This window comes from Indicator indicator, chromosome 14, assembly GCF_027791375.1.
Source record: "Indicator indicator isolate 239-I01 chromosome 14, UM_Iind_1.1, whole genome shotgun sequence".
NCBI classification, from domain to species: domain Eukaryota; kingdom Metazoa; phylum Chordata; class Aves; order Piciformes; family Indicatoridae; genus Indicator; species Indicator indicator.
The window spans coordinates 26,462,921-26,483,586 of NC_072023.1; the positions used below are offsets into that span (position 1 = coordinate 26,462,921).

The window sequence follows — 20,666 nt, forward strand, 5'->3', positions numbered from 1 at the left end:
ATGAGCTCAAGCAATTTCCAGCAACTTTGTGAAGCTCTTGCCTGCTGAAAAGAGCCTTTCTGAACTGGGAAGCAGTCAGTCACCCAGTGCTGCCTTCTGAGTAACCCTGACCCAAAGAGCAGAGACCGTAATTGCAATTAAGCAAAGCTTCCTTGCCTCCCCCCTGCCCTGAATGATGGTTTTCATTTTCTGGATAGGTACCTGCATGGAGGCAAGCTGGAGGCCTGATCTCACTCCTTCTGCTCCAAGCAGTCTTCATGTCTCATCTGATGTTTTCCACCAGATGGATGGAAAACTGCTGCCTGTGCTTCGGATAGAGTGGAAGGTGGCCACTGATGGTAAGTGGTGGTTGTTTAATGTGAACATGGAACAGAGGAGTTAGGTGTTGTGACCTAGTAAGGATAGGGAAGAGAATTATGACTTGAAGGTTTTCACTCATCTAGTCATGAAAGCAGGCCTTTGAAATTTGGAGGTTTGGCAGCTGCTTTTCACTTGGTTGAGGCTCTGGGCAGCCTGATCTAGTTGAGGATGCCCCTGTTTACGGCAGAGGGGGTTGGACTAGATAACCTTAGAGGTCCCTGCCAACCCAGACCATTCTATGATTCTGTGATGTTTTGGTTTTTCTTGACTGAACCAGGGCTTCAGGTGTGCTGGGTAAGAGAATTCAAAATGTTTCCACTCATGTGGGGTAATGACATTGAAAATGGGAAAAGCGGATGAAAATGGATTTGAGTGGCCCACACCTTTACAACAGTAGTGAGGAGACAAATGGGAGTGTTGCCTTTTCAAGGTGTAAAAATCACTGCAGGGGAATTATATCTACAAATAGAACAAATGAGAACTAACTTGAGAGAGCACAAATAAACTGTGCACTGGTAAACCAGTGCAGGTTCCTCTCATTTCCTGTAATCTAGTCCTTGCAGTTTAGGTGTCCTATAGGCATCTAAGGTGTCTTGGGAAATCACAGAATCACTTTGCTTGGAAAAGACCTTAAAAGTCATCAAGTCCAACCATTGTCTGACTCTGCCAGGGCCACTACTACACCATATCCTTGAACACCATGTCTGGATGGCTTTTAGGTACATCCAGGGATGGTGATTCAACCACTTCCCTGGGTAGCCTGTTCCACTCTTTGATAACATAGAAGTTTTTCCTAATGTCCTAACCTAAACCTCCTCTGGTGTTACTTGATTCCATTTCCTCTTGTCAGTTGTGACCTGTAAGAAGAGAGCAACATCCACTTCTCTACAACCTCCTTTCTGGTAGTTTGTAGAGAGTGGTAAGGTCTCAGCCTCCTTTTCTTCAGACTAAACAACCCCAGCTTCCTCAGATGCTCCTCACAAGACTTATTCTCAAAACCCTTCACCAGTTTCATTGCTCTTCTCTGGACAGGCTGCAGCACCTCAATGTCTCTCTTACCCTGTGGCACCCAAAACTGAGCACAGCACTCAGGATGTGGCCTATCCAGTGCTGAGTACAGCAAGACAATCACCTGTCTTCTCCTGCTGCCCATGCTATTTCTGATGCAGGCCAGGCTGCCATTTGCCTTCTTGGCCACCCAGGCACACTGCTGGCTCATGTTCAGCCAGCTGTCAACCAGCACCCCCAAGTCCCTTTCTGCCAATCAGCCTTCCAGTCGCTCAGCCCCAAGCCTGTAGTGTTGCATGGGGTTGTTGTGACCCAAGAGCAGGACTCAGCACTTGCTGAAGCCCTTTTGAGTGGCCTCAGCCTGTCCAAGTCCCTCTGAAGAGGCTCCCTGCCCTCCAGCACATCGACTCTGCCACCTAACTTGGTGTTGTCTGCAGACTGACTGAGGGTGCTCTCAACCTTCTCTGTGTCCCTGTGTCGGCAGCTAGCGTCAGGTACCTGGAAGGAGCGGAGCTGGCTGTGATGCAGGTGAACAACAACCAACAGCTCTGTGCCCAGTTTGCCTTTCAGAACAATTTCCCACTTCAGGTCCGCCCAGACGGAGGCCGGGTGAGTGCAGAGGACTCCAAACCACTTTCTGTAGCCCTTGGGTCTGATTCTGCTTTCAGGTTATCTGTTAAAAGGTACCAACTGGTTAAGAGAGTTGCTGAAACTATCAAGATGTGTTTGGCTTGACACCTGCTGTTGTTTCTAGTTTCCTTTACTCTTGTGAGTAACTGAGCACAAGCTGCTTATCTTGGCTTCTCTTTCACTCTTCCCATCCTTCAGGTTTTAAGGATTGTTGCTTTCCATGCCTCTAACTATATTAGTGTGAGGGCTGAAATCCCCCCCCACCGACAATAACCAGGCTAGCTCAGTCTGGAAAGCAAATGAAAGCTGTATTTACAAGCAAATCTACAATCTATGATGAAATGCAATGAATATGTACAAATATACAAAATTCAAATTTACATATATATACAATCAACAGAAAAGCACAGCCAAGCTCCCTTTGCTTCCCATGAGGGGACCTCCCAAGGGGCTTCCCCCCCAGGCTCCCCTGGCAGAAGGCAGAGAGATAGAAGCAGAGAAGCTGTTAACTTAGCTCTCCAAGGTCAGTGTGTTATCTCCAGCCAGAAGAGAAGAAGCAGCAGCAGCCAGACAGCCCAGCAAGTTGCCCTGACTGCCCCAACTTTGTTTTGAGTAGTGGTTCTTAAACATTTCTATCTATCCAGTGGAATTGTTTAGAACAATCATTATTTTGCTTTCTTATACCCAATAGTGACTTATTTACACTCTTTAGCTTTCTCTGCTCAAACTTTGTGAGAAGAAAAATTAGACAGTTTCAAACCATCACACTAACATGTCTGAGTGCTGCTTAAAGCAAATTATTGTAGGTGGTTTTGCATTCTGCTTGACAGCCATGACATTGTCAGCCTTTTTAACTCAACCTTTGCTTCCACCTCCACTTCTTTCTTGCACTCTTGCTGTGGAGAAAAGCACCAACCTTGGGCATGCTCCTTCAGTTTCACACAGCCTTGGGAGGAAAGTGCTGAGCCATCCCCAGCTGCCTTTATGAAGAGCAGGAATCTGGAGTTGATTGCTTACCACACAGAATGTAGCCACAGTTAGCTCACATCTGGAGCCAGTGCTTCTGCCAGAATCTGCACAGCATTGCTGATCTGGAGAACAGGAGAGATTAAAGCAAATGTGTGGCCTGGCCAGGTACAGAGCTGTATAATTGCAATTCAAACTGCTTAGCACTTGCATGGCACTGCAAGATTCCTACTACACTATGATTTCAGGCTCAAAACTGCATATTTCAGCCTCAGCAGTTCAGAATGGGATTGAGTGGGAACTCCACACAGCTGGTTGGCATAAGGCTGTTGGATCAGGTCAAAAATCCCAAGAATTAACTGTAATGCTCTCATTTCAAACAGAAGAATTTGGCACATACCAGGGGACTGGTGCATTTAATACACCTCAGTTCCTTTGGTTTGTTTGTTTTTTATAGCCAGGCTTCAGAAGAAAGGTCCTATGGGATGAGGGAACACAGAGGAACAGGGCCATGTCAGCTGTTGATGCCTGGTTTGAGTCCTTATAAATGCTTTTTCTTTTCAGTGGAGCTTCACTTTTGACCGGTTTGAAGTGGAGCCTGGCCAGACATACCAAGTGACTGTCTACCACCTGCCCAAACTCAGCGTGGATGGAGACTACAATTGCAAGTCCAAGTCGTTCACAATGCCTGGTAGGAGGAGATGCTGGAGTTCACTTACAGCCTAGAGCTTAGGACTGTGCTGGTTTGTGGTCATGTGGGCTGGGGGAATTTTTTTTTTCAGACCAGATCTTGCGAGCGAGTTTGGCAATAGGGTGGCAGGATGATCAAAACCTGTTGTCCTTCCTGAAACTTCCTGTTTAGAAAGTCCCCAGTGCTAGCCTCACCTACAGTACCCTTGTGGTATATATCCAAGATGTGTATATCATAAATCTTGCTGATGAAATGCTTATTCATGGAGCAGACACATTTCCAGCAGATATTGGAAAAGGACTTGGGGGTGCTGATGGATGAGAAGCTGCACATGAGCAGGCAGTGTGAGCTTGCAGCACAGAAGGCCAATGGCAGCCTGGGCTGCGTCAAAAGCCAGTTGCCAGCAGATCCAGAGAGGTGATTCTTCCACTTTGCTCTGGTGAGACCTTACTGGAGTACTGCATCCAGATCAGAAGCTCTCAGTATAGGAAGGACATGGACCTGAAGGAGCAGATCCAGAGGAGGTTAGGAAAGTGATCAGGGGGTTGGAGCAGCTCCCATGCCAGGACAGGCTGAGGGAGCTGGGGGTGTTGAGCCTGGAGAAGAGAAGGCTCCAGGCAGATCTAATAGCAGCCTGGCAGTACCTGAAGAGGGCTACAAGAAGGATGGAGAGAGACTGTTTGCAAAGGCCTGCAGGGACAGGATGAGGGGCAATGGCTTCAAACTAGAGAAGAGCAGATTTAGATTGGATGTTAGGAACAAGTTCTGCACCATGAGGGTAGTGGAACACTGGAAGAGGTTGCCCAGGGAGGTGGTTGTGGCCCCATCCCTGGAGATATTCAAGGTGAGGCTGGTGCAATGTGCTGCCCAGGAAGGTGGTGGAGTCACCATCCCTGGAGGTGTTCAAAGAAAGATTGGATGTAGCACTTGGAGCCATGGTTTAGTTGTCAGGTGGTGTTAGGTATTGGGTAATAGGTTGGACTTAATGATCTCTGAGGTCTTTTCCAACCTGGTTGATTCTGTGATAATTCAGGCTGAGTCTTGCTAAACACTGAATGTGTAACTATGGATTTGACTTTTCAGAAAGTTGCCAAAGATCAGGGCCAATATGCTAAAGGAAATGAAGAGAATTACCAATGTGGGAGAGTGTTCTCTCTTCCAAGATTTCAGCCTCCTAACCTTATTGGAGCAGAGTGCTTCAGGGAGAATCTATTGCTGTAGGGCTCTCAAAGATGAATATAAAGTTTTTAGTCTACTATGACTCTTTCTATAAATTAGCAAGAATTGTCAAATATCACTGTTCTAATAAATGCTGTGTTTTTTCAGTCTTAGGAATTAACTCTCTTCTGAAAAACAAAACAAAAAAACCAAACCAAAACAAACAAAAAAACCTCACAAAAAATCCCAAACCAAACAAACAAACAAAACCAGAAAAAAAAACAAAACAAAGCAGCAAAGCCATGGCATCAGTAGAAGAGCTGGCTTATGGATGTGCTGGAAGGTGTCCAGGAAAGGGCCATGAGGATGAGCAGAGGGCTGGAGCATCTCTCCTATGAGGACAGACTGAGAGAGTTGGGGTTGTTCAGTCTGCAGAGGAGAAGGCTCCAGGGAGACCTTCTTGTGGCCTTCCAGTATCTGAAGGGAGCTACAAGAAAGTTGGGGAGGGACATTTTAGGGTGTCAGGGAGTGATAGGACTGGGGGGAATGAAGCAAAACTAGAAGTGGGTAGTTTTAGATTGGATGTTAGGAAGAAGTTGTTCCCCATGAGGGTGGTGAGACACTGGAAGAGGTTGGCCAGGGTGGGAGTGGAAGCCTCATTCCTGGAGGTTTTTCAGGCCAGGCTGGATGTGGCTGTGAGCACCCTGCTGTAGTGTGAGGTGTCCCTGTCCATGGCAGGGGGGTTGGAACTGGATGATCCTTGAGGTCCCTTCCAACCCTGACAATTCTGTGATGCTATATTCTGCTGCAGAATTTGGTTACTGCTTTGGATCAAAGGCCTTTACTCATCAAGGAGGGCTTGGTTAGGTGCCTGACTTCTGATAAGAAAATGGATGTTTTTCCTCAATGGAAGTGGAGTGTTTCTGACTAGTCACTGATGGTCTTTCTTGCAGACTGCAAGGACTCTCTGATGAAAACAACCACCCCCTGCATAAACACAGGTAAACAAAAGAAAAAGTAAACCCAAATGCTTGAGTCACGTAGACATGGGCACTCTGCTGAACTCTTTCTGCTGGCTGAGAAACTTTGGAATATCTGCACTACTTCTAGGCAGCCTGTGGGAGCCCAGGATCCAAGGTGAAAGCCTGGATGACACAACTCTGCTGGTGAGTTTTAACCCATGGATGGAACCAATGCGATACAAAATCCACGTGACCAGCTTCCTGAACGAGACGAGGTGTAAGATGAACAGCCATGACTTCACTGAGGTGAGGACATTCCTGAGGGCTTCCCTCTGTGATGACAAACATTCCTTCAGGGGCTGCCAAACCAGCACTTGGAGCTGTGGTGAAGGAGGAGATGGAACACCCACACTGACACAAGCAGTTTTCAAGGAATTCTTTTCAGAGTTTTTAATCAGCTTTTGGAAAGAGGAACTGTACTCCAGGAATTTCACAGTGTCACAGTACATCAGAGGTTGGAAGGGACCTCAAGAGATCTTGGGGCACAACAAGCCCAAGCAACACTACAGGCTTGGGGCAGTGTGGCTGAAAGCTGCTGGCAGAAAGGGATCTGGGGGTGCTAATGGACAAGCAGCTGAAGAGGAGCCAGCAGTGCCCAGGTGGCCAAGAAAGCCAAATCCTGGCTTGGATTAGAAATGCTGTGTCCAGCAGGAGCAGGGAGGGGATTGTCCCCTGGGACTCAGCTCTGGGGAGGCCACACCTTGAGTGTTGTGTCCAGTTTTGGGCTCCTCAATCCAAGAGAGATGTGGAGGTGCTGGAGCCAGGACAGAGGAGGGCAAGGAAGCTGTGGAGGGCCTGGAGAATAAATCTGATGGAGAGTGAGTGAAGGAGCTGGGGATGGTTGGTGTGAAAAAGAGGAGGCTGAGGGGAGACCTCCTGGCTCTCTACAGCTACCTGCAAGGAGGTTGTGGAGAGGTTGGTGCTGGTCTCTTCTCCCAGATAATTAGTGATAGAACTGGTCTCAAGCTGCAGCAGGGTAGGTTTAGACTGGACAGTAGGAAGAATTTTTTCCCAGCAAGAGTGGTCAGGCATTGGAATGTGCTGCCCAGGGAGGTGGTGGAGTCCCCAAGCCTGGATGTATTTAAAAAGGTGGTTTGGATGTGGTGCTTGGGGCTATGGTTTAGGGGTGAGCCTTGTAGAGTAGGGTTCTGGGTTGGACTTGGTGATCCTGAGGGGCTTTTCCAACCTGAATGATTCTGTTAAAAAAAAAATTATAATATGTGGAGAAGTCTGTAATCAGCAAACACCAGGGCCCAGCCACATGCCCCAGCCCAAACTGTGAGCTGTACTGGGGGTCAGGGAGCACTGATACCCTTGACATCAGTGGTGGAGGTGGCCCTTCCTTGGGGTAAACTTTGCCAGTTTCTTTGCATCCTATTTTAACCTTTGAAATCTGTGTTCTCAGTGCTTGGTATCCATGACTTATTTTCAATAAATGTAATGTCATTCATTTTCCTTCTGGCCTCATTGTACATCCCCTCCAATATAGACTTGAATGAGTTTCAAGGCCCAGCTTGACAGGGTGCTGAGCCATCTCCTTTAAACTATATCCTTACCCTGAAAGGTTGGACTTAGATGATCCTTGAGCTCCCTTCTAACCTGATATTCTATGAATGAATCTACAAAGAAACTCAAAATTTGGTGTTAGGTTGTGAGGGCTTTGCCTTTCTCAAGCCAATGTCTGGGGGATAAATTGATCAGCCAAAGCTGGGGTGCAAAGCTTCACTCAGACTGAGATTTGAGTGCTGTAAGTCTTACAGCCTGTGTTGTGGAGAAGCTCAAAGTAGATCTAGAGTGTATTCTGACATAAATGTTCTCCTTAGAATCATAGAACCAGTCAGGGTTGGAAGGGACCTCAAGGATCACCCAGTTCCACTCCCTCTGCCATGGGCAGGGACACCTCACAGTACATCAGGCTGGCCAGAGCCTCATCCAGCCTGGCCTTAAACACCTCCAGGGATGGGGCCTCAACCACCTCCCTGGGCAACCCATTCCAGGGTCTCACCACTCTCATGTGGAAGAACTTCTTCCTTCAGGCATCTGAGGGAGGGGAAATGCTGAATATCATTGGTACCAGTGCCCACTCTTTCCATGGGGGAGAGCAGATAGGGTGGCATTTAGTTTGTATCATCTTTCTGTTCCTCCCACACATGCATGCAGTAAGAAGGGGTTTGTTCAGTTATTGCTGCCACAACTGGTACAGCTGTGTGCATGTCTCCCTGTTAGAGGTGAATGTATCTCATTTTAGAGTATGGATCTGCTAATCCTTGTGGATTATCACAGCAGGTGAGAAGGCTGACTTTGTGGTAGTGTGAGAAGAAGCAGTGCTGAGAGCTGGTTTTAATGAATGGAGGAAACTTGTTGATGTTTACAGATGAAATAGCTGAAGTAATTTAAGTAACTGGAAGGTAACATATTTAAAATGATACAATCATAGAATGGTCTGGGTTGGAAGGGACCTCCAAAGGTCATCTAGTCCAACCCCCTCTGCAGTAAGCTGGGGTATCCTCAACTAGATTTATCCAGTGAACATCCTTAATTGTTTCCTGTTACTTGTGCCATCTTAGTCTGCTGTCTTTAACTGTATCACCATGTCTGTCACACAGACACCACACCTCCAGTGATGGTGGCCAGACCATTCTTCCATTTTGCTCTCTGTAGACTTCTTGTTCAGAAAAAAAAAAAAAGAAGAGACATTTATGCTTCTTTGGCCCATTCCATATTCTCATCTCAAGTCCTTTTGCTTTTTTCCTGCTTTCATTCCATTTTCCTTCCTTCCGTTACGACATGCATCTGATTTCTGCAGGGTGGACATCAAGAGCAAGTAAACATCACAATCAAAATAGAAAAGAACATAAGAGCTTGCTGCAGCTATGAAATACAGGTAGAATCTCACTGCTGTCCCTGTGTTCTTCCTTCACCAACAATGCAATGAGCATCTTAGGAGTGTTAGGAGGTTGTGTGTGGTGTTTGGTTCTGAGATGAGCTAATCCTTCATTTCCTCTGTCAGGGAAATAATGCTTATGGTGAACATTTGGGGGGTTTATGTAGTGTTCTCTGTAGGCAATGGCTTTTCCTTAGTTATAGGGTTGGCAAGTCAGAGATGAGGGACTGGGAATGGCAAGTGTGCAACCTCAGGAACTCATTCCCTTCTTAATGGATAGTGTAAGAATTCTTGATTAGTTTTGTTTCCCAAAGGGCAATGGGAATTCTGTGCTAAAATACAGGGAAATGCTGAGATGGGACAAACTGCTCTTAAGAATAGCAGCTTCTCTTCTGATTTTTTTTTTCCACCTGCAGATTCAGCCCTTCTTCATGAACTGTGGCACAGACTGTCTGAGGCATTCTGCTTTCATCCCCTGCTCGCCAGCTCCAAGTGAGAACTGCTGTTCTGTACATTAGATTCCCATTGTCTTACAGATGAGAGCTGAATTTTTAACATAACTCTTGTCTTTTGCAGGTACAGACCCATCAGGTAAGAAGTTCTTCCAATACCCTCAAACTTTTTTGGTTTTTTTTTTTTGCTGCTGTTTTCCTGTCATACAGAATAACAAATGATCCTTCCTGAGAATGGGCAGGAAATGTCCCCTTGTAACACTTGAGGTCAGAATGAACTGTGTTGAGAGTTATTTCACCATGGTGAAAGTATTTGTATGCAGTGTGAGCCTTAAAAAAGGAATTTTTTTTTTTAGAGTTGCTTCCCTTGCATAAAGTTCTTTGAGCAACAGTTTTGACAAGAAGAGTCTTAATGTAAAATACTTTCTGTCACTTTGCTCAGTGTTAAGAAAAATTTACATGATATAAAGCAGGTTTTGGAGACAATAGCTTGCATATATTCATTTTTATGAATGTCAAGATAAATCATGTGCTTGATGATTTGACATCTATTTATTTGGCTGCAACAGCACCTGTTTTTCCCAAGAATGAAAAGGGAGAGGGAAAAAAAAACCTGTGGATTGGGAAAAAAACAACCAAACAACAAAACCCCAACCAAAACCCAAGAAATCTTACCCAAAATGGTGATTTTTTGGGGGTTGTTTTTTTTTTTTTTTTAAGATAGATTTCTATAACACGCAGGACTTGGGTAGCCTGTCAAAGCTTGCTAAGCATTGCTGCTTAGAGGATGGTTATTGATCCATCTTTGCAGAGTGCTGCACATATGGTTCTTTCTGGAGCAAGTTTGTGGTGTAGAGCAGCATCATTTTTAGAGCAGGAATTCATTTTTGAGAAGTGGCTGTGCTATGTTGCAAGGAGGAAGTTCTGGGTTTGGGCAAAGCCCTTGGCAGGGGTTAGGGCTGGGCTGGCCACTAAAGGAGTGTCAGACACTCTGTCAAGCCCTCTCATTCCCAAAGGAAGAGAATAAGGAAGAGAGACTTATGGATTGGAAAAGAAAACTAAAACTGTTTTAATGAAAATAATAAAATTAAATATACACAAATCTAAACCAAACCAGTATCAAATCCAAACACCCTGATGATGATTACATCACCAACACCACTGATGCTGTGGCAGAAGTCCCAGACTGGACTCTGTGGTAGATGGGAACTGGATTTGGCAACTCATGGATCAGGATTGAAGGCAGAACAGAGTCCTCCTTGGACACCAGCCATTGAAGAAGAAAGCTTGACCCTCATGGTCCCTCAGCTTTCCACTGAACATGACCTATGGGTTGGGATACCTTGGTGGCCAGGCCAGGGTCTCCTGTTCTGCCTGCTCCCTGCTGCAGGTGCAGCCTTTTACTCTGCATCCCTGATGTAGTGCATAGGGTTTAGCAGTGACCTTGGCCTGCACATCACAGAATCATAGAATGGTCTGGGTCAGAAGGGACCTCCAAAGGTCATCTAGACCAACTCCCTCTGCACTCAGCAGGGACATCCTCAACTAGATCAGGTTGCCCAGAGCCCTGTTGATATCTCCAGGGAGGGGGCCCCAAACACCTCCCTGGGCAACCTCTTCCAGTGTTCCACTACCCTCATGGTGCAGAACCTGTTCCTAACATCCAATCTAAATCTGCTCTGCTCTAGTTTGAAGCCATTGTCCCTTGTCCTGTCCCTGCAGGCCTTTGCAAATAGTCTCTCTCCATCCTTCTTGTAGCCCCCTTCAGGTACTGCCAGGCTGCTATTAGATCTGCCTGGAGCCTTCTCTTCTCCAGGCTGAACACCCCCAGCTCCCTCAGCCTGGTCCTCATAGAAGACACTGAGTGCTGCTGCTGCTAGAAGCAGACACTGTCTGTGAAAGCATTCCACTAACTTGAGGAAGTGCAGCTGCTTAGGAGAGACTGAGCTGGGAAGTAAACCCACCAAGCAGAATTAGCTCTGCTGTAACTCAGCCCAGTGCTCAAGCAGCTTCTGCTCTTTTGTGGAGCTCTGTTTGTGTAAAGCAGTATCTGAGCACTGTTTTTGTACCACAGGTGATATGATTATATGGCTCTACTGGTGTATCACTGGGATCTGTGTGTTACTGGTGGGATCAGTCATAGCAGGTGTGATTTGCATGACCAAAAAACGAGCAGGTAAGACTCATACCAGCTAGGAAGAAAAGATTTAATGCTAAAACTATATTTTTTTCCTGCTTCTCTACCTATTCCTGTTGCTGTTTTCCTCCTTGCTGCTCTGGTGTCTTGCCACTGAGATAATGCCTATGCCAACATCTTCTGCTTTACATCATTTTAATATCCTAATACATTCCACTTAGTTAAGTAAAGCCCTCCGTGGGTTATGTTGACTGATACTCCATAGTGCTTCAGGCCTCAGAAAGGGAAAAAGGAACTTTGTAGTTCAGCTCTTTGTTTCCTGCAGATTGCTACAGATCTCTTTCCCATTTATTTTGCTCCTGCATTGCATAAGTTTTGCAGAACAAAAGCTTCCTGTTTGTCCAGGCTGTAGTCTTTCACTGTCCCCCAAAGTCTCTGCAAAATTCTTTTTTTTATACTATTTTCAGCTTGAAATAACATTTTTCATTTAAGAGGTAAGAAAAACAGGGCACAAGGGTTGACATGGAGCAGGTTGGAAAATATGAGGACTAATTCCTAGTCCTTTGTGCTACAACCATGAGACAGGTATTACAGCGGGAAAGAATGTGCAAATCACTGAAAGGAAAGATTTTGGACCACTTCTTAACATCAGACTTACCTATAAGATGTGATAGTTGCCACTTCAGAGAAGCCTCTTAAGGACAAGCTGTATTTTAAAATGTCACTTCTCCTTAAAGGCAGGTAGCAGAACAGCTGGGGGGGGGGTTTCTGTACATCTTGAGGCTGGCCAGATCTGGGGAAGATGGAAGAAACTGGGTCTGAGTACATTCCTTCTCTCAAAGGAATGATGTAGCAAAGTCCATAGCAAAATTGCCTGTAGAGGAGTCTTTATTCATTCAGCAGACTGATTTCTTTTATGGGGCTTCTCCCTCCCCATGCTTCTATCCCTGAACAGCTGAAGATTTGGGGTTTGGGGTTTTTTTGAACCTGGTCTTGGGAAGGTGTTGTCATTGTAAGAGTTTACTCTTGCTTCATGTTTTCAGAACTGACAGAGACTTTCTCTCTCTTCCAGCACACCGGCGAGGGAAATGCAACCACACTGATTTGCAGACTGGTAAGTCGCTTTGCCTGTGTTCTATCAGCCATGTGTAGTGAGTTCAGCAGGCCTAGAAGGGGCCAGCACACTGTCATAGGTGCTCTGTAGGTGCTTCTAAAACGTAGCCCTAGGGTCTTCCTATTTAGCTAAAAGAGACTTTGTTATATGGAATTCATTAGGCCATAGTTGCCAGATGGAAGATAACTGCTTGGTAAAGTGCTGAGGCTTTTGAGCCAGCTGAGGCTGTGCTGGTAGGAGAACCTTTGCTAATGTCTGAAGCCATAGCATTCTGTGATTCACATTGAAATTCACATTGAAAATAACCTCACTTTTGTGAGACTCTGAGCCAAACCACCTCTGTCATGTAGAGTGAGCAAGCCAAGCAAACTTCCATATGTGATGTAAAGGATTGCATGGGGTACAGGGGCAAAAGTAGTGAGAGCTAGAGCACACCTCCAGAAAACATGTAGTTCTACATTGCTTGTGAAAGAGCAAGGGCATTCCAGACCCCTTTGAGGTTGTATGAGCTGATTGCTGCAAGCTATTAGCCTGACTTCACCCCTCCCATCCCTGGTTGTCTTTTCATGCCCCTCTATGAAATCCAGGCAAGAGTTTTGTCATTTATGTATCTCTTTGTAAACTCCCTCACACAATTTCAGGAAGTGGGAGAAATAGTACTGTAAAATTTAGATAGCATAAATAGCAGTGCTTGCATCTTCTTTCTTTGGAAGCAAGCCCAAATTTGTCCTTATGCATGTTTTCAGAACAAGCTGCCCAGGGAAGTGGTGGGGAGATGATCAAAAAATGTGTAGACATGGTACTTGGGGACATGGCTTCATGAACATGGTGGTGTTGGTTTGATAGTTGGACTTGATGATCTTAAAGGTCTTTTCCAACCTTAATGATTCAATGATAACAGATTTTTTTGGGGTGGGTGCAATCAGCTCTTCAGAAGGGGCTGTAGATACATCTGCAAACCTCTTGAAGCTTGTGTCTCACCAGTGTGGGGAATTCCATGGCCCATCCAGGCATTGTTATAAATCACAGCTCCACTGCCTGGACTTTCACACTACATTTACACAATTAGATGGTGTTTGCAGATGTTGCCAAAATAGCTTCAAAACTGGTAGCTACTAGGACCTTTTGTTGATAGGGAGCTGAGGCTCTTCATCTTGGAGAGGAGGAGTCTGAGGGGTGACCTCATTCATGTTGATAAAGATGTGCAGGGTGAGTGCCCAGAGGCTGGAGCCAGGCTCTGCTGGGTGATGCCCAGTGACAGCACAAGGGACAATGGTGGAAGTTGAGGCATAGGAAGTTCCATGGAAACAGGAGGAAAATGTTTTCCCTGTGAGGGTGACAGAACCCTGGAACAGGCTGCCCAGGGGGGTTGTGGAGTCTCCCTCTCTGGAGATATTCAAGACCCACCTGGCTGTGTTCCTGTGTGACCTGCTCTAGGTGCTCCTGCTCTGGCAGGGGGGTTGGACTGGATGAGCTTTGGAGGTTCCTTCCAACCCGTAACATTCTGTGATTCTGTGATTCTGTGGATGTTCTCCTGTGTTGCTGGCTTCTGGCTTGCACCACTGCAGTTCCAGGAATGCAGCCAGGACAAATGTTTTCCTATCTTTCAGCAGCACCATACACCGACCTTCCTCTGCCGCCCCTGAAGCCCCGGAAGGTTTGGGTTGTGTACTCTGCTGACCACCTCCTGTATGTGGATGTGGTGCTGAAGTTTGCTGAGTTCCTGATGACGGTCTGTGGCACTGCTGTAGCCCTGGATTTGCTGGAAGATCATCAGATCTCAGAGCTGGGGCCCTTACCTTGGCTGACTCGACAGAAGAAGGAAATGGAAGACCTCACTTCCAAGATCATCATCTTGTGTTCTCGAGGTACCCAGGCCAAGTGGCAGGCCATGCTGGGGGGCGAGCCTGTGCGCCTCAAGCAGGATCAGCAGAAGCCGATGGGAGACCTCTTCACCCCAGCCTTGAACCTGATCCTGCCGGATTTCAAGAAGCCAGCCTGTTTTGGGATGTACATAGTGTGCTATTTTGAGGGGATAAGCAGTGAGAGAGACATCCCTGACCTGTTCAATGTCACATCCAGGTACCAGCTGATGGACAAGTTTGAGGACATTTATTTCCGGATTCAGGACCTGGAGAAGTTCGAACCTGGGCGCATCCGTCGGATCCGGGAAATCACCACTGAGAATTACAGCGACACCCCCAGTGGGAGGAAGCTGAAAGAGGCAGTGGAGAAGTTCAAGAACTGGCAGAGGGAGCATCCAGAGTGGTTTGAGAATGAAACCATCTGCTTGGATAATGATGAGGAGTTGCAGTCCCTGAACAGAGAGAGCCAGGTGGAGGAGTCTGTGCAAAGTGGAGCAGGCGGGATTGTGAAACACCAGCTGCACCTGCGGGAGCCTGACCCTGACTGCTGCTGTGTCCTCAACCTCCAAATGCAGGAGGGTGAAAGTGCAGGTTGTAAACTGCAGCCTCAGGTGAATCCTTGTGGGGCTCAGACTGCTCACACCATGGTCCTTCCTGTGGATGAGGCTCCCTTAGTGCAGCTAGTGGAGCCAGTCTCCTCTGTGGAAGAGAGAAATATCCTCAGTCATCGTGTGATGAGTAACGAGGACTGCATGGAAGGAGTTCCTCTTCTGGAGACAAGCTTTCCAATGAGGAACAATGTTATCCTCCCCAGTGACTCTGAGGTTTCAGCAACAGATGAGCAGAGTCCTGCAAGCCTTTCAGGTGAGCTGAGGCACCATCTGAACGGACTCATGTGCTCTCTCTATCAGCAGAGTGTCCTTCCTTCAGAGCCACCTCTTTGCCAAGAGAAGGCTGATAAGCAACAGCAGTTGGTCTTTGATGACCAACACAAAGACCAAAGACAGTCAGTGCAGTCAGACCAAGGCTACATCTCTAGATGTTCCCCTCTGCCTCCTGATGATCTTGTGGAGGAGGAAGAAGAAGAGGAAGAGAATCAGGAAAACTGTGAACTCTCTCCAGAGGTCATGAACAGTCTAAAGAGCCTCCAGCAGTGGCTGTTTCTCCAGGAGGTTCAACGGAGCTCTGACTGGGGGTACCCAGCTGAGGTGATGGATATTGGCCAGTCACTGGAGGACTGTTAGGCTCTGTTGGGACCTGCTCCACTTGAAATACATGCACAGTGCTGAAACTGCTTTTCCAACACCAGCCCTGGCCTTGCATTGTAAATGGCATACTGGTGGGATCTTCCTATCTGCTAGAAGGGAGAATTACCCAACAGACTGCTGACACAGCTTCCCATCTCTAGAGAGAGAAGCAAGGGCTATTGGCCAGCCCTGTGAGAGAGCAGGCAGTACTTCTGTTTCTTGGTGAGATGTGTTATATTGAGTCCTCATTGATGGATGGCAGAAAAGTTCTTCTGCCTCATCCACTTGTGCCTTCAAAATGCCCTCCAGCTATGCTGGTTGTGTTGCACTGGGTAAAAGTCATGGCCAGAGTTTGTAAAACCAGGTTTAGATAACATGGTGGCAAAATGTGCCTTGCCATCTTCACACATTTTACATGTTTTGTTGTAAATACTTTGGTAAAGATGTGTGCCTGAAACTTCAGCCAGGCTGGCTTCTCTCTGGCTGATGCATGTGTCTGGAGAGTTTTTATGTTGCCACTTGCTCACTGACAGCTGCATTTCCATGGGCCTGGTGGACAAGAAGTTCTGCATGGGACAGCAATGTGCCCTGGTGGCCAAGAAGGCCAATGGCATTCAGAAGAGTGTGTCCAGCAGATCAAGAGAGTTTCTCCTTCTCCTCTACTCTTCACTGGTGAGGTTCCACCTGGAGTACTTCATCTGGTTCTGGGTTCACCAGTTCAAGAGGGACAGGGATCTACTGGAGAGAGTCCAAGGGAGGGCTACAAGGATGCTGAAGGGACTGGAGCACTGCCTGATGAGGTGAAGCTGAGAGCCCTGGGGGTGTTTAGTGTGGAAAGGAGAAGGCTGAGAGGGGATCTGATCAATGTCTGCCAATAGCTGAGGGCTGGGGGTCAGGAAGGAAGGGACAGGGACAGCCTCTGCTCACTTGTGCCCTGGGATAGGACAAGGGGCAATGGATGGAAACTACAACACAGGAGGTTCCACCTCAACATGAGGAGGAACTTCTTCACCATAAGGGTCCCAGAGCACTGGAGTAGGCTGCCCAGAGAGGTTGTGGAATCTCCTTCTCTGGAGCCTTCCCAGCCCTGTCTGGATGTGTTCCTGTGTGACCTGTGCTGGATTTTATGGTCCTGCTCTGATCGGGAGGTTGGACTTGAAGATCTCCAGATCTCCCTTCCAACCCCTGACATCCTGTGAGCCTGTGATCCATGGCCATTTGGAAATCAAGTGGAATTAACTGAACATTAAGTATGATAAATTTGTAATTGGGAGTCTCCATAATTCTCTCCACCTCCCTGCTGGGAGCACATAGCTACTGGGAGGTAGGTGCTTGAAAACCTGCAGTAGAAGGAAGGGAGAAGAGGTAATGGACCAAAAAATGGGATCTGGGCTGCTTAAAATTATAAAAATCTGGGACTGAATCTAGAGTTACTGAATCATGGAAATGTCTGTTCTGTAATGCAGTGCTCTTTGCTTTGGGACATCTCAGCACCAGGAAGACTTGAACTGAAGATGTAGATAGTGACACAATTAAGGAAATGAAAGACTATTTTGGAGAGGGGAAAAAGTGTAGCTTGAGCAGATGCTGTTTCAGAGTGGAGATTGTAACTGCATTAGGGGAGGCTGAGCTGAATAGTGAGTGTAAGATGTTACTCTGTGGGTATGAACTCAAGCACAGGTACTTCAGGTTGACCACTGTGAAATACCTAAGAGCCTAGGGTTCATCTTCCAGGAGCAGTGATGGTAACTGTATCAGTTCCAGGGTTTTTAAAACTGGGCTTAGTGCACTGTTAAAAACTGTTGCCTGGAGTGAGTGCCTGTTGGCCAAAGCAGCACTGAGTGGGTAGCAGACGAACTGAGGCTGGCATTGACCTCATTTGTTACTGCTGCTTCTGCAGTCCAGCCCACTGAGTAGCAGCCTGTGAGGAGGGCCAGGAAAATGCGCAGGGGGTTGGAGCAGCTCTGCTCTGAGGACAGGCTGAGGGAGCTGGGGGTGTTCAGCCTGGAGAAGAGGAGGCTCCAGGCAGACCTAATAGTAGCCTGCCAGTACCTGAAGGGGGCTACAAGAAGGCTGCAGAGAGACTGCAAAGGCCTGCAGGGACAGGACAAGTGACAATGGCTTCAGACTAGAGAAGAGCAGATTTAGTTTGGATGTTAGGAACAAGTTCTTTACAATGAGGGTAGTGGAACACTGGAAGAGGTTGCCCAGGGAGGTGTTTGGGGCCCCCTCTCTAGAGATAGTCAAGGTGAGGCTGGACAGGGCTCTGGGCAACCTGATCTAGTTGAGGATGTCCCTGCTGACTGCAGAGGGGGTTGAACTGGATGAGCTTTGGAGGTTCCTTCCAACCCAGACCATTCTATGAAATACACCCAGGCCTTTCTCCTCTGTGTTCAGACAAGCTTGTCACCTTCCTGTCCTAAGTTTACTTGTCAACACATCTCAAGGTAAGTTTCTTGCAGCCTTTTAAGCCTCTCATGTCTCAGAAGATAATGTGTCTTGTTGACTCGCAGCTGGTATTGTGTTGTGTGTATTTTATAATTGCATTGGTTTGTAACTCGTGTTCTGTTCCTTAAATTAAAAAAAAATCAATACTTTTGGATATGTTTGCTTAAATTCTTTTAGGTCCTTCATTCTGCCTGACCCCTTCTGATAGTATTTCTTACAGGAATATGAGGGAGAACTGAGGAACTGAACTGACTGATAAATGTCAGAACATTCCTGCAAGGTGTTGCAGCTGTACTCAGTTGAGCTGCATAGAGCTGAGGCCCTCTCATGTGGGAGTAGGTCTAGAGAGGTTCTTCTCCCTCTCTATTCTGCCCTACTGAGGCCACACTTGGAATACTGTGTCAAATTTTGGGCTCCCAGTTCAAGGGAGACAGAGACCTGCTGGACAGAATCAAATAGAGTCCTGAGGATGCTTAGGGGACTTGAGCATCTCCCCTGGGAAGAGAGACTGAGAGCCCTGGGGCTGTTTAGTCTGGAGAAGAGAAGGCTGAGAGGGGATCTGATCAATGTCTATCAATAGCTGAGGGGTGAGTGTCAAGGGGAGGGGGCCAGGCTCTTTTCAGTAGTGCACAGCAATAAGACAAGGACCAACGGAGACAAACTTGAACAGAGAAGGTTTCAGCTGAACATGAGGAGAAACTTCTTTACATGAGGGTGACAGAGCCCTGGAGCAGGCTGCCCAGAGAGGTTGTGGAGTCTCCTTCTCTGGAGACTTTCCAACCCCACCTGGCTGCATTCCTGTGCAGACTGCCCTGGGTGATCCTGCTTTGGCAGGGGGGTTGGACCTGATGATCTCTGGAGGTCCCTTCCAACCTCTAACATTCTGGGATTCTGTGAAGTGCATGGTCCTTCAAAATGGGTGTCAAAGAAGGGCCATGTTGGTGGCTGCTGCTCAATGAGGCACAACTTGCTTTTTCTGCAGCCAGGTGCCTGAGAGGACTAACAAAGGTACACTCCCTGCATAGATCCCAACTTAAGACTGGGTGCCACCTTTGTTTGCTGGCTGTACAGCAGCTAACCCAGCAGCAGATGGCATCTCAGTGCTTTTCCAGTGAGAAGCCCTTTCTCAGATGCTGTTGAATACTTCTGGACTTGGTGATCTCACTGCTTAAAGTTTCTTTTCTCTTGTAAGCAATTAACAGGGAAATTGGTTTGTTCTCTTCCCCATGAGCCTTTTTCAAGTGGTATGAATTCCTATAAATCATTGAAACAGGAAGCTCAGAAGTGTCTTCTGGGTTTTCTTGCCTTACTCATTCCTTTCTCAAATAACTCCCTTGGTATTACAGCTTTTAGAATTTGCTTTCACAGTGAGTTTGAAGGCAGGGGAGGGGGGGGAAGTACAGACACTACTATCATAGAATGGTTTGGATGGGAAGGGGACCTTTAAAGGTCTGGTTCATGCTGCCTCCCCTCTCCTCTGCAGTGAGCAGGGACATCTTTAACTGGATCAGGTTGCTCAGAGCCCTGTCCAACCTCACCTTGAATGTTTCCAGGGATGGGGCATCTACCACCTCTCTGGGCAACCTGAGCCACTGTTTCACCACCCTCATTGTAAAAACTGTCTTCCTTATATCTAATTTAAACTATCCTCTTTTAGTTTAAAACCATTCCTTCTTGTCCTGCCACTACAGGCCCTGCTAAAATGTCTGTCCCCATCTTGCTTATAGACCTCCTTCAAGTATTGGAATAAGGTCTCCCTGGAGCCCTCTCCAGGCTGCACATCCCCAATCCTTTCAGCCTTTCTTCCTAGCAGGGGTGCCCTGATTCTCTGATTGTTTTTGTGGCCCTTCTCTGGACCCACTCAGATCCGGGTCTGTCCTGTGCTGAGGGCTCCAGAGCTGCACACAGTACTCCAGGTGGACTGTCACCAGAACAGGGTCTTGGGGCAGAATCCCTTCCCTTGACCTGCTGGCTACACTTCTTTTGATGCTGGCCAGGATACAGTTGTCCTGGGCTGTAAGCACACATTGCTGGCTCATGTCCAGCTTTTCATCCACCAGTATCCCCAAGTCCTCCTTCAAATCCATTTGTTCCCTGACCTGTATTGATGCCATGGATTGCCCTGACCCAGGCTTAGGACCTTCTACTTGCCCTTGTTGAACTGTATGAGGCTCATGCAGGTCCACTTCTTGACCTTGTCCAGGTCCCCCTCAGCGGATTCCTGTCCCCCTCAGCGGATTCCTGTCCCCCTCAGCGGTGTCCTGTCCCCCTCAGCGGTGTCCTGTCCTCCTCAATCATGTCCTATCCCGTCCATCTTGATGGTGTCCTGTTCCCCTCAATGGTGTCCTGTTCCCCTCAGTGGTGTCCTGTCCCCCTCGGTGGTGTCCTATCCCCCTCGGTGGTGTCCTATCCCCCTCGGTGGTGTCCTGTCCCCCTCGGTGGTGTCCTGTTCCCCTCAGTGGATTCCTGTCCCCCTCAGTGGTGTCCTGTCCCCCTCAGTGGTGTCCTGTCGCCCTCAGTGGTGTCCTGTGCCCCTCAGTGGTGTCTTGACCCCTCAATGCTGTCCTGTCCCCCTCGGTGGTGTCCTGTCCCACTCAGTGGATTCCTGTCCCCTCTGTGCTGTCCTGTCCCCCTCGGTGGAGTCCTGTCCGCCTCGGTGGTGTCCTGTCCCCTCGGTGGTGTCC

General features: G+C 47.5%; 1 protein-coding gene across 1 annotated transcript in view; it reads left to right on the forward strand.

Moving 5' to 3' along the window:
* Nucleotides 1-15,531, forward strand: part of IL17RA (interleukin 17 receptor A) — a 31,984-nt gene extending 16,453 nt beyond the window's left edge. The window contains exons 4-14 of the mRNA XM_054386853.1: nt 198-338; nt 1,853-1,977; nt 3,529-3,655; nt 5,767-5,814; nt 5,924-6,081; nt 8,642-8,719; nt 9,136-9,211; nt 9,296-9,310; nt 11,246-11,347; nt 12,381-12,422; nt 14,036-15,531. Of these exons, the coding sequence (XP_054242828.1) occupies nt 198-338; nt 1,853-1,977; nt 3,529-3,655; nt 5,767-5,814; nt 5,924-6,081; nt 8,642-8,719; nt 9,136-9,211; nt 9,296-9,310; nt 11,246-11,347; nt 12,381-12,422; nt 14,036-15,531 (2,408 nt within the window). The remainder of the gene's footprint in view (nt 1-197; nt 339-1,852; nt 1,978-3,528; nt 3,656-5,766; nt 5,815-5,923; nt 6,082-8,641; nt 8,720-9,135; nt 9,212-9,295; nt 9,311-11,245; nt 11,348-12,380; nt 12,423-14,035) is intronic.
* The last annotated feature ends 5,135 nt before the right edge of the window (nt 15,532-20,666 follow it).